The sequence below is a fragment of the Megascapheus bottae genome, chromosome 7, assembly GCF_031878675.1.
Source record: "Megascapheus bottae isolate mThoBot1 chromosome 7, mThoBot2.hap1, whole genome shotgun sequence".
NCBI classification, from domain to species: domain Eukaryota; kingdom Metazoa; phylum Chordata; class Mammalia; order Rodentia; family Geomyidae; genus Megascapheus; species Megascapheus bottae.
Window position 1 is genome coordinate 8,981,597 of NC_143515.1, and position 13,941 is coordinate 8,995,537.

The 13,941-nt window shown below is 44.4% G+C and overlaps 1 protein-coding gene across 1 annotated transcript in view; it reads right to left on the reverse strand.

Annotated features, from left to right (window-relative positions):
* LOC150060259 (two pore channel protein 2-like) overlaps positions 1-13,941 on the reverse strand; it is a 49,155-nt gene that overhangs the window by 9,308 nt on the left and 25,906 nt on the right. Inside the window, exons 8-10 of the mRNA XM_090336098.1 lie at positions 12,604-12,730; positions 9,653-9,854; positions 2,177-2,321 (exon numbers count right to left, since the gene is read on the reverse strand). Of these exons, the coding sequence (XP_090192224.1) occupies positions 2,177-2,321; positions 9,653-9,854; positions 12,604-12,730 (474 nt within the window). The remainder of the gene's footprint in view (positions 1-2,176; positions 2,322-9,652; positions 9,855-12,603; positions 12,731-13,941) is intronic.

The following is a 13,941-nucleotide window of genomic DNA, read 5'->3' on the forward strand; positions in this document are numbered from 1 at the left end:
ATGCCACATGCATACATGATTTATCTATGGAAGGTTCCAGAATGACTGGATCCTGCAAAGCCTTGTGTATCACTTCTCTCTGAAAGAAAATGAAGACAGAGGGACAAAGGGAGAGCTGTGGTCTGCCCAAAGTCCCCTTTTTGGGGACAACCCAGACAGAATGAAGATAGAGAGAATGTTCAGGGTTCAGTACAACTTGGTGCCCAGAAAATTCACATCTAAGAAAGCTTCTAGAAACATCTTCAATTTTGACACATACCACCAGCCTTCTTAGGGGACTGGTTTGTCATCTTTCTCACTGCCAAGTGAGAGCAAAATATGACAAGTGGGCTTTGACTCAACTTCGCATTTGTAGAGCAGGCTACTCTAGCCCAGAACGCCACACCACAAGCTCAGTTATGGAGGCAGAGGAAAAGCCACCCCAGGATTCCCTGTGGCAACCCCCCCCCAGGGACCAGCACTCAGTGTCCCCAACATGACACACCAGATGTTCAGTACTAGGATAAACAGGACAAAGCCTCCATTGTAAAGGCTTGATAACTACCAGGCCCAGGCAGCTAAATGGAACTATACAAGAGATTTCTCAAAGAAAACAAGGTCACTTTGAATGAGCCTCTGCTCAGAGGGGCACTGCAGGATACACAGATAGAATTAAGAGCTCCCATTGCAATAAATGGCTGTTTACACGTGTAAAATTAACAGTCACTCAGCAATGCTTTTTCACCTGGCCCTATCACTCCTGGACTCAATGAGCATGGTAGTGCACCATTGTAACCCCAACATTCAGTAGGATTACAAGTTAAGGACCCACCTGTGCCCCACAGCTAGCCCCAGTCTCCAAAAAAAAAAAAGAAAGAAAGAGGGCTGGGAGTTCGGCCTAGTGGTAGAGTGTTTGCCTAGCATGCACGAAGACCCGGGTTCGATTCCTTGGTACCACATACTTAGTAAAAGCCGGAAGTAGTACTAAAGCTCTAGTGGTGGAGCTCTGGCCTTGAGAAAAATCCAAGGACAATGCTCAGGCCTTAATGCTCAGGCCCAGGACTGGCAAAAAAAAAAAAAAAGAAAAGAAAAGAAAGAAAGCAGAATCAAAGCATCAGATACCTATTTTTACTCTAATGGGTTTGCAATTTCTTGAATTCAGAGTACAGCTACTGGCTCAAAGAACAAAGTTAGTCTGTGGTCTTTGAGTTCCTGAAGAGACCCCTCTCTAGATTTCCCTTTTAAATAGAGGGACCCCTTGAGACCTCTCTTCCATCCCCTATAGCATTTTCCATCTTCATGACAAAGGAGTATTTGACTCAAGCTGGGGGCTGTAAATTCCCTGATAAGAGACCTCAGATTATGAGAACAGCTTAACTAGGTGGAGTTACCAGAGTTCCTCCCGCCCTACTGCTTTCGCCTGCCAGGAAACTTCTTCCCCCTTTCCTTTGTCGGCAGAGCAGTGCGCCAGAAGCCCGCAGAGATGCTAGGTCAGCTCAAACAGCAAAGGTGTCAGTGGTTGCCCCAGCCGTCACTCAAGTATGCTGAGATTCCATTGGCCACCTGTGTATGGCCAAGCCAACCACATGGCTGGTGGCCTATAAAAGTAGCCTGTAAGATTAAGGCGGGGTCGCTCTCTCACTCACATCTTAGACACGGCTCTGGGCGGTCAGTATGATTCTCGATGCCAGGCGCGGAATAAAACTGTTTCACTTCTGCTTTGCTGTCAGACTCATTCCTTTGAACACGGACCCTAATATTGGAGGACTGGACCCTAACACTCTTTAAGAAATATCACAGAGGGCCGGGAGTTTGGCCTAGTGGTAGAGTGCTTGCCTAGCATGCATGAAGACCTGGGTTCAATTCCTCAGTACCACATACGTAGAAAAAAAAGCCAGAAATGATGCTGTGGCTCAAGTGGTAGAGCTCTAGCCTTGAGAAAGTCCAAGGACAGTGCTCAGGCCCTGAGCTCAGGCCTGGGGGAAAAATATGTATTACAGAACATCTAGAAGCCTGTTCTCTAGGCCGAGGTCAGGCATAATGAGTTAGGACCCTTTCTACCCCTCCCAAGAAATGAAAGGCAGTGAGCAGGGTGTGGATTCCAAGCTTGAGTGACGAAGCACATTCAGTCCAGATGGAGTGAAGACGCTTCTATTTATAAAGCAACTTGAGAGAACTCTGGCCCCGTCTCACTTGCCTGTGTTGAACCATCCTCTGGACCAGGAGACTGGCAGATGACTGGTACAGCCTCGGCAGCCAGGCCTCCAGCGGATGTCTTTTGATGTTGACTGTGACCACCTGGATGTTGAGAAGATCAGCCAAGCGGAGAAAGTTTGTTTTGTCTGCAAACAAAAAGATGACCTACACTTCAGGCTATGACATTTTAGTCCCAAGAGGGAAGTCAAGTGAGCCCAGATGCTGAGCTCTGCACTCTGCAGAGTGCAACCTGAACCCCAAAGACCAAAGAAGTCATTGGGAGGCAGACCTAGCCTGAGATCCCCCAGAACTTCTACCTGTCCTTACTCAAACCCTCAACCAACTCACAGTACCAGAAGGAACCTATGGCTTATCCAGGGAGCTCATTCATTGCTCAGGTCGAAGTACCAGGTATTTTCCTCACCTCTGTGGACCCACCATCTGATAAGCCAATGTTCCCTAGACCCTGTGAACGCCCAGGTCCAGCAGTCCATTCTCACCACTCCAGTACTTCTTGTGAGGCCTAAATTAATTTCGAAGTTTGATGAACTTCAGGAAAAAGTTATTCTTAAGCAGCCTCCATTTTGTAAAGTTCTGAGAAATCCCCAACTGTCTCTTCTCAGGAAAACTGTAGGATGCTCCATCAGCTATTTACTCAGAGAGCTAGCAAGGACACCTAAAACTAAACTTCTGTGGGTAAAGAATAACATGAGGCTGTAAGAATGAAAACGAAAACTTGTTTATTCTGTACTATAAAAGCTGTGCTAATTCTGCACTCAGGGCCTCTAAGCGTCACTGGTTTCTAAGGCGTGGAGGACCAAGCTCGAGCTTGCTAATAAATGGCTCTTTGTTGCTTGCATTGGTCGTGGTCTCTGGTGGTCTTTCAGGGGGATCTTGAACATTGGGCATAACATTTGGTGCACTGGCCAGGAATCCCCTTGCAAGCCCACTCAGACACCTGATCATTGAGCCAAAAGGGAACAGCCAGTAGTAGGGACAATTGTCATTATTTCTGGTTTGGCACCTTTGGTTTGGGTTTGGGTTGTGTGTCCGCCTGCAGGCTGGGTTACTGGGTTGGTTGGCAAGAAGTCCTGGCGGATGCTCTATAAGACAGCCAACAGGGCCAGTGGGAGCTGTCCCCTGCGCCCCACTGGGGGACTATCTTAAGGACGGATGCATTGTGACTGCCTCTTGTGGTCTGATAGTCCCTCCCACTTGGAGGGACATGGAATGCCCTCGGGTTGACAGTTTGGGCATGCATGCGATCTGTCTGTTTAAGTGTTTTGTCTTGTTGTGTGATTGTCTAGAGTCATGTTAACTATTTTAAATTGTAGAAAAAAAACTAACAGCTAAATTCTGGAGATGGTAGGCTTACAACAGACAGATTCTCTCCAGAGTGACCTGGGAGAGTAGCAAAGGGAAGGGCACAGAATTTGAGTGTGAAAATTAGAAAAAGTAAATTAGCTTATAATTTGCAGTGAGAGGAATGGCGCTCCTTTGAAGTCAGAGCTGAGGGAACCTTTGATCTCCCCTTTGGTTAAAACACTTTCTGCCCCCCAGTTTTTGTCTTAGCCATCCGCACTGCTGCAGCGCTTCTTTATTCTTTCAGTATGTATATCATGTGCCTAATTGACTTTATTTCAGCAGCCCGGACGTTTGCTTTGTTTGTCTTGCATATAAATCTTTACAAGATAAACTTGTTACTTTTTGCTCTGCAGAATGACCCACATTTGGAGTCGGATGGCCTTGGCCAGCCAGCTGCCAGAGAATAGAAGTCTCCACAGGGGAGGTGCCCCCTGAGAGTTTTCAGGGCCCTGAGGTCTCTTCCTCACTCTGACTGCTGCCGGCATGCCATCAAAATTTGGGGTTACTAAAGGTCTCTGCTTCTCTGTCTTGTTTTGTTAGATGTTTTTTGTCTTGTCCAATTTTGTTTTCGAAATTGGTACCAGTCCTAACTATGGATTCTTTTTTTTTTTTTTATGGCTTTGTCACTAAGCATTTGAACATTCCAGGGGAATAAAAGCTGCAGCCCCACTGGGGTAGGTCTCGAGCCTGGTATGGCTTCTCCCACTCAGCTGCCATTGAGGCAGGCGAGGCAGCTGCAGGCCTAGTCTAGCTTCCTTTTTCCTAACAACCTGGCTGAAGTGACAATCTGGAGACAATTGGTGGCCCTTACATAGGCATCAGTCTTCGTTCCCCCAGGTTTGAATTTGGTCCTGTAAACTGATGTGTGAGTTGACCTAGTCAAAATTGGGAAAATGTCTAAAGTCTTGCTCTGGGTGGGCTAACTTTGGTGCTGGAAGACTCCCCACCAAATAATCATTTCAACTAAGTTGCCTTGTAAAAAGCTTTGTTTTGAACCTGGTTCTCACCTGCAAGAGTAAAAGTGGCAAAACACTCTTGACACTAAAGCTTCCAGAAAATGAAGGACCGACATTAATTTTGCACCCTTAAGATCTTTCAGTATGAATGTGTGTGTGAATGGGTGTGAGTGAACATGTTCAAGGTTAAGTCGTCAGCATGCTGTGTAAAACAATGGATGAATTTATACTTGAAACACAAAGGCAATTGGGTAAATCTAAGTCTAAACTTCGAGAAAATTATCAGATTTGAATGTTTCCAATGTCTCAAAGGATTATTGTATTGTTTTAAAGAGAAACTGGTTAAAAGGATTTTTCTAAAGATTCTGAAAGTTGCATTAAAAAAATGTGGTATTGTAATGCATAGAGCTGTTTACATTGTAAACATTGTATCCTATTTAGCAGAGAGGCATTAGGGAATTTGGAATTTATTTCCTTGAGTTAAAATTTGGAGATAAGTGTCAGAAATTTAAATGTGAATTTGTTTATCAATGTCAGAAACTTTGCCTGTCTTTTAAAACTGTTTAGGTAATCAAATGCCAAGAGAAAGGCCCAGGAAAACTTAAGATAGTCCTGTGTGACCATTTTTGGGAGTGAGAGGTGAACTGGCAAAGGTGCAGCTCTGGGTTCCCATGGTAGAAAAGGCCTAAGGGAGGCTCCACGCATGGTGAAAGAAGAGAAGCTGGCACAAAGGCTGCTCATCTAAACCTGGTCAGATGGCAGCGTGGACCATCTTCGTCCTGTTTCCTTGCAGACTGACACTGGAAATCTGATGCTAAAATGTGGGTGATGTGATTAGTATTTCTTAAACTGCCCCCTAAAATGTATTAAATTGGGGCGGAAGGGTTTTAAAAGGAATGTTTAAAGGTTTGTAACAGCACAAAAAAGGAATGCCCCTTCTAAAAGGAGGCCTGGAGGCAAAGAGAGTGTCTTGAGCCCATAAGGGTTCTTCAAATGCAAATAAAGGCTAAAGTGTTAAGTGTTTAAGCAAATATCAGTAAAAGTTTTACAGAACATTAAAAATGGGTTTCTGAACAAGATTTGGAAATGAAGTTGTCCTAAATGTTTCAAGAAAAAGAAAAAAGGAAAATTAGGACTACCAAAATGATTGCTTAATTGCTATTTCAGTTTGCTCTTGTAAGTTTCTTTATAGCAATTTCCAGCTGGCCCATGGAAAAGGACAATAGATCCTTACTCAGATGTAATTTTTGCCCTTACCAAGTTCCAGGTAAGATCATGCTTAGAGACTATTTCTGTGATTGACCACCTTGTTGCTTTAATTGGAGTAACGTGGCCCTATAAAGGACTCATTGATCTGAAAACTGCAGTTCTGAGCCAGCCTGGGCAAAGCAAAGTCCCTGTGAGATTGTGGTGTCTAATCTAGCAGCAGAGTGCTAGTGAGACAGGGTGCTTTGGAGCTCAAAGTGGCAGAGAGTTAGTCTTGAGCTGGAGAGCTGAGGGACAGTGCCCAGACCCTGAGTTCAAGTCCAGCAACCAACCAAGTGAACACTTATCCCCGTGTGAAGAGACACTCCTGGGACAAAAGCAACGAAGCAGATGCAGTAAGCCACTGCTTGGATGGCAGAGATGGTGTCAGAGCCTAGAGTCTCTTGTGCTTAGCCATTCAAAATTAATCAGAGCCGGGAGGTCATAGAATAGTTTGTAAGTGTGCCTTACTACCATGTCCATTTACTCCATAACTGGGCAGGAACTTGTCAGTCATCTGTAATAGTGGGTAGTTTACAATCCTGAACCCCGTGTTTGCTCAAAGCCCAAACTGAGCAAATTTTGAGTTGACACCAGCCACAAATTCTGGAAAAAAGTTTGTGGACCTGAGGCTGTGTCCCTATTGATCTGTATATGGGCCTATATAGCTAACTTAGACATTGTTAGGGTCACAGAGATTAAGTTCCCCAGACAATCAAGAAAATGCCATTGCAAATGGGTGCTAAGTAAGCTATACTTTGTAGCCAAAGAAAAGGTTTGTGCAGTTGTTAAATGTTGTATTGTTCCTGATATCTAATCCTGGCAACCCCTTGGTAAATGGCTAGGCTTTTTAGGGTCCCTAGCTAGTTATAGAGACAACACCCTTGAGTCAGCTTGAAGAAGTTACAGAAGATGGATCTTCGCCCATCAACTCCCCTTAAAATGAAGGAACCAGAGTCATTTTTGGAAAAATGAGACAGGATAAATTAGAGGCATGGGTAACAGTAGTAATAGATGTGCAAGAGTGGAAACTGCACTTGTGAAAAATGTTTACAGGCTCAAGTCTTCTATACCTGTCTAGAGAATCCTAGCCTCATTTAAAGGAAATCTGGTTAGTAAAAGTTGTCACCCTGGTAAATTATTTTGGGGTCTCGCCTTATACAGTTTTGAAAACCAATGGGGTGCCAGCATGCAAAAACAAGTATGCTCAGGAAAAGCAACCAGGAAATCACTGGAAGAATTCACCAAAGTCAGGCCTTAGGTTAAGCTTCTTTAACCAGTCTATGCAGAAATTTGCAGGCCATCCAGCAGGAGGTGTGACATTCCATTGGGGCTGCTCAGAGACCAGGCTGCTGCTACACATCCTGTCCTGCCTGATTCCACCACCACCCCGCAGCTACTCCCTGAGAGGGACATTCTCTCTGTGCTAAGTTCAAAGTCCCTTGACTTTTTATATCATGGTGACTAAATCTCAGGCTGCTAAGTAACCTCAATCAACGGGGAATTCATCAACCCCATAGGATCCACATCCTTCCGTCCAGAAAATTCAGCAATGCAAGAAAGACCAAAACACAAAACAAAACAAAAAAAATAAGACACTAGCAATTTTGTGTTAGGAAGGATCTGCCATCCAATGCTGACTCTTAGCCATCAACAAGCTCTTTCTACAGAAGTCTGTCTATAAATCTGCTAGGCTTTGCAGGCCACCTAGTCTTGGTCACAACTATCTAATTCTGCTGCTAGAGTAACAAAGCAGCCACAGGCAGCATGTAAATAAATGAATGTGGCTATGTTCCAATATACATTTATTTACAAAAACAGATGGCATAGGGCTAGGAATGTGGCTTAGTGGCTTGCCTTGCATGCATGAAACCCTGGGTTCAATTCCTCAGTACCACATAAACAGAAAAACCAGGACGTGGTACTGTGGCTCAAATGGTAGAATGCTAGCCTTGAGCACAGAGAGGCTCAAGGGACAGTGCCCAGGCCCTGAGTTCAAACCCCAGGACTGGCAAAAAGAGAGAAAGAGAGAGAGAGAGAGAGAGAGAGAGAGAGAGAGAGAGAGAGAGAGAGAGAGAGAGAGAGAGAGAGAGAGATAGAGGGAGGGAGGGAGGGAGGGAGGGAGGGAGGAAGAAAGGAAGGAAGGAAGGAAGGAAGGAAGGAAGGAAGGAAGGAAGGAAGAAGGGAGGGAGGGAGGGAGGGAAGGAAAAAGACAGATGGTACTTGGTCTGTGGACCTCAGTTATAAATACATTATTTACCTCATAGTCTCCTTGCTAACAATGATTAAACACTATGCAATATCTGTATATGTATATACAGATATATGCCTATATATTCAATATACATATCAAAACATATATGCGATATTACATAACACCAATGGTACCCATAAATATTCACAATATTTATGCTACCATATGTACCTGTCAAAAATATTAAAATGTTAACTTTTTAAAGATTTGAAACTATAAGAAATAAATATCACAGGGGAGAAAAGTAATTCTCTTTTGCCCTTGTCTCTCTATCTGTGTGGACGTTATGTTTCTCAGTTTAACACAAGCTTTCAGTTTCAACACTTTCAGTACTGACAGACCCCAGGTGTGAAAACTTTGGAATCCACAAGACCCCATGGCTGAAAAGGCTCAAAGGGGTACTCCTAGCTCTTGCCTGCACTGACGCGGTATGCTAACATGCTGTGATCCTGTTTGGCTTTTTGTTATGAAATGTGTCTTTGAAAGTATAGCTTAGTAGAGGAGTTATTCTCCCAGGAGACAGAGGGACAGCAGATAGCAGAAAACACTGTTCTGACTAGAGAAATAAAATCTACTGTCCCCCAACAAATCTAATTGCTGATCTTTCTTAAAACTGATTTTGTACCAGGTGCCTTTGGCTCGCACCTATAACCTAGCTACTCAGGAGGCTGAGATCTGAGGATCGAGGTTCAAAGCCAGCCCAGGCAGGAAGCTCTGTGAGACTCTTATCTATAATTGACCACTAGAAAACCAGAATAGCACTGTGCCTCAAGGGGAAGGGCAACAGCCTTAAGCTAAAGAGCTCAGGGACAGCGCCCATACCAAGAGTTCAAGTCCCAGGACTTTTCAGGAAGAAAAATCTATGAGTTTATCTTTGAAATAGCCAGCAAAAGAGATGGACTGATCTGATCATATAAAATAATACTTATCAAAATGAACTCCAGGAAATGGTAATGAGGGGGGGTTTTTTTGCCCCCTTTGTCACTGTTTTAATTTTCTTTCCTTTCCATCCTGTTTGTTCATCTGTCTGTCCTTGGAGGGGTACAGGGGACATGGAAATGGAGGACCCGATATGAACAAGTGTAGCAGTGGTATTCACTAGATACTATGTTGAAGATGAATTACACAACTTGTGAGTGTGGCCCCTTTATAATAATTTAAATTAAAAAAATAAAAGACACAAAAAGAGGTGGATCAGAGGTGTGGTTCAAGTGTTAGGATTGCCACTGCGGCAGGAAGTAGGGGATAAGCACATGAGCTCTGGGCCCTGAATTCAAACCCCAGAACTGGTATAAGCAAACATCTGAGGAGAAAATATTCATGTGTACTGAAGATGTATAGGCCTTTTCTTATCAATAGTCCTTGAATAATTATCATGACAACGACTTCTGAGCCCATTTCATTGTGTTAGGTATTACAAGGAAAGTAGAGATGATTTGAAGTATACAGGATGCCATGTGCCTAATGTCATTTCTTTTTCTAACAGGCTTGAGTGTCTTTGGATTGGATTCTGGTGGGGCGGGGGCGGGGGGGAGGGCGGGAGAAGAGGCGTCCTTGAACCAATCCCCTGTCAACAGCAGAAGATGCTATAGCATTGCTATTGGACACACCACCTTTGGAAGCCCAGGAAAGTTCCCCAGAGGTGAACACTCCTTACCCACGTGTCCCTTCTGTCCCTCATCAGAGATCCTCAAGAGTAGCTCCAGGTGGGAGCTGCTGATGTCTGGCACTGCCACCTTTACCAGTCGTCTCCACACTGCCTCCTTCACCACAAACTCTGTGCCCACCTTGACTTTCAGAATGTTGAATGCCTCCATCATTTTGTGACGTTTGAGGTATGCCAACTTACGAATCTCATTCTGGAAAAGAAAATCAGAGTAGGGTGTTTCCAGGGAAAGAACCAACACGGCATCATTTCTTCAACTCCACACGTGTTAAAGTCACGGAGGAACCATGAGAAGGCACTCGGAGGTCTGTTAATAAGCAGAACCAGGTATCTAGTCCCTCCCTCCTGGTCTACTGAGCTAACCCCATCTGTGCCCATACAAGCTCTCTTACCACATTTCAATGAGGGAGTTTGTAGAGGAAAAGCTGTGTGTTGAGAAGCAGACTGACAGGAAGCAGACAGCACCGAAGTCCACTCTGCTCAGGAGGAAGTAGATTCCAGAAAGGAAAGAGACTGGGTATGCTGTTGAGAAGAGAGCATGAGAAACTTAAAAGGAAGAGAGGAAGATAGATCCACCATTGCAGAAGAAGAGAAGGAAGAGAAATAGGGAAGTGAGAGGAGGCTGGAGGAGTTGCTAGGCAAGAATGACAGCTGGGGTTGGCCCAGGATGCATTTGGTCTGAGAGTAGGGAATTTTCTAGAAGCTAGGAGAATTGAAAGTCCTTTTCAGGTAATAACTAGCTTTAAAATTTCTATCTCTACTCCTATGGCTCTATAAGTCTATATTGCTAACAATCAATGAATCATACAACTAGATTCTACATTCTTTTGGGTTTTTGTTTTGTTTTGTTTTTGTTTGTTTGTTTGTTGCCAGTCCTGGGGCTTGAACTTAGGGCCTAAGCACTGTCCTTGGGTTTTCTCAAGGCTAGCACTCTACCATTTGAGCCACAGCATCACTTCGGGCTTTTCTTGTGCATGTGGTACTAAGGACTTGAATCCAGGGCTTTGTGCTTGCTAGGTAAGCACTCTACCAACAGGCCTCGCTCCTGGCCCCTTGATTGTACATTCTTAAAGGGCAATGCTTGGGTCTCAGTCATTGGCTCTTCAGAATGTGAGTGGCGCTGGGCATGTAAAGTGTTGGTGAGATGTGTCTGCTGACTGATGCATGCAACAGAAGGTTTCTTTCCCAGGGGGAGTGGGGGTGGGGGAGGGGTACAGCCACAGTTCCTTCCAGCAGTTACAGACACATTCTCAGGAATGGCCTCTTATACCAGAGGCAGGAAGAGGTCTCAGGAAGCCTGACCTTGGGATCAGGAGGTGCCAAGGTTCTTTGTGGCCCAAATGAAGCCACACACCAGATCAGGTTGGCTGGTTATGCGCCTCAGCCCTACCACCCACTCCACCCTCACCCCCACCCTGTTATCTTAAAGTTCTCCGCAACTTCCTGTTTGCCCCATTGTGGGAACATGTGGACAACATGGAGAATTCAGTACAGAAACAAAAAGTTAAAAAGCTGTCTTTCCTTAAGAAAAATCACCCTTTCACAAAAAGTTGACCAGTGCATCACGTTTCACAATAAAAGAAGAGTGTGTACAGGTAGTAATAAAGGAGGGGAGCCGAAATGGTCGAAGTGTCCTGGGGAATTTCCATGTGTAAATAAAGTGTTCTTCCATCCCAACTACTTAGAAGCTTACCAAACATCTGCCTATTCTGCCTACCAAACACCTTCAGGTATTTCTAGACCTAAGTCTAATAGGTATGACCAGAAAGAATAGTTGGCTTTCAGAACCTTCATTTCAGCCAGGCACAATGGTCCGTGGCTGTAACTCCAGCTATTCAGGAAGTGGAGAGCCTGAGAGCAGTCCAAGCAAACAGTTACTGAGCCCCCATCTCAATAAAAGAGCTAGGACCAGGTGCCAGTGGCTCACGCCTATAATCCTAACTACTCAAGAGGCTGAGATCTAAGGATTGCATCGCTGTTTGATGCCAGCCAGGGCAGAAAATCCCTGTGAAACTCCCAACTCCAATTAACCACTCAAAAACTGGAAATGGCACTGTGTCCCAAGTGGTAGAACACTACCCTTGAGCACAAAGAGGCTTAGGGATAGCACCCAAACCCTGAATTCAAGATCCACAATCAACAAAAAACAAGTCAAAGTAATAGAATATGGTATGGTGATACATTCCTGTAATTATAGGTGTGTAGAAGGCTTAGGTAATAGGATCACAGTCCAAAGGTTAGCCCAGGAAAAAAAACATGAGATTCTACCTGTACAACTATCTATAACCACTGGGTGTGGTGGCTCATGCCTATAATCCTAGCTACTCAGGAGGATGAGATCCAAGAATTGTGGTGCAAAGCCAGCAGAGACAGGGAAGTCCATGAGACTCTCATTTTCAATTAACCACCAAAAAGTGGGAAGTAGAGCTGTAGCTCAAGTGGTAGAGTACTAGCCTTGAGCACAAACTCTCGGGTCATGAGTTAAACCCCATAACTAGGCAAATATAGAAAAGAAGCAAGAAAGAAGAAAAGAAAAGAAAAGAAAGAAGGAAAGAAAGAAAGAAAAAGGAGAGAGAGAGAGAGAGAAGAAAGGAAAAGAGAGAAAGTTAATCTCTGTTTGAAGGGAAAGAAGTTAAACACTTGATGGCTGTTCCCAGCTCCCTATCACACAATAGCTCAGATCCCTGAGCTACTAGGTGCATGAAGCAGGGATTTGAGGCTAATGCCCTGGAAAGATCCCTATCTTTAGTTGTTTTCACCAATTCCATCAGACTCATACTGCAGAATGATGAAGAAATGCCCCAGCTAGCAGAAGAAACCTACAGATCTACCAGAGAAAATACCAGAGGGGATTTTCAAATATTTAGCAAATGTGCTCATAGCCTCCCATCACTGTGCTCAGCCCCAGCTCTATCCTCACCAACCTCTAACCCCAGACTTACCTTTAGGTGCTTCCGGTAATTGTTGTAGACCACAGCCAGAAAGACAGACATGAAGATGTAGGTATTGATGATGATATATGCAATAAAGTACAAAGAATACCACCAGTTGAAGTTGTAAGCAGGCATCCTGGAAGGCAATGATGACTCTTGGCTTTTCATACCCAAGTTCTACACTGCACATAGAGCTGATCTTGAACACATCCCACATGCACAGACTGAGATGTATGAAGTTCAGCAGGCTTCTGTCCTCTTCCTCTCAGCTGCATGTGTGGTGTGATTGGGCCTCAAAACCACGCATTTCTAATCTTAAGTGGCACATTCCAAGGTGCTGTTCTGAAACTCTTAGCACATGGTAGAAACACCAACATTCACCACGTAGTACCTTAATCTCCCAATCCAACCCTCACCCTTTACAATGATAAATCCATTCCTCTAGCAAGGACCGGTGGTGCACACATATAATCCTAACTACTTAAGAAGCTGAGATCTGAGGACCCAAATTTGAAGTTAGCCCAAGCAAGTTAGTCCATGAGCTCTTAGCTATAACTGAACACTTAAAGAAAAATGGAAGCGGTGCTGTGGTTCAAGTGGTAGAGAACTAGCTTTGAGCACAACAGCTCAGGGACAGTGTTCAGGAGGACAAAGAGAGAGAGAGGAGGGAGCAGAGAAGAGAGAGGAGAGAAGGAGGGGAGATATTGTGACAGGACAAGAAGCTTATGTTGGGACCACTTTGAGTGGAAAGGACCAAGAGGAAACCAAGGTCAAGTTGGTGGGACAGAACCCTTCCACTCCCCTGACACGTTTCGTGGACCTGTGTATTGGGAGCTCACAGCTCAGTAGCTACACAGCTGCTCATAAGGCAATCCCACAACAATGGGATGTTTGAAGATAAAGCGAGATTTTCCTCCTACACAATGTCCCCAAGGCTGGAGAACTGGCATTGCCTTTCTTCACTGTTTCCTGTTGCCTCAAAAATAAGGCAACCCACCCTGGCTCCTTCACAAAGTCTAAAGCCTCTAGATTCAAGATTCAGAGAAGATTCTGGAAAAGAAAGAGGGGTCCACTACTTAAGCAATCACTCTCAACCTGCTTTCAATTTAAAAACAAAACAAAACATCTAAAGGCAGCTTTACATCGAGGGGGTAGGTTAATCACAGTGTAAATCGTTCAATTCTTCTCTATCTTTATAATGAATATGACTAAACAGAAAATTGCTTTCCCCACTTTCAGCCCTGCTAGTATCAGGGAAAAGCTGTCTTTTTGTTTTGTTTCGCTGTGCCGGGGTTGGAAGCCAGGGCCTCACGCATGCTAGGCAAGCATACTACCACTGAGCTACTC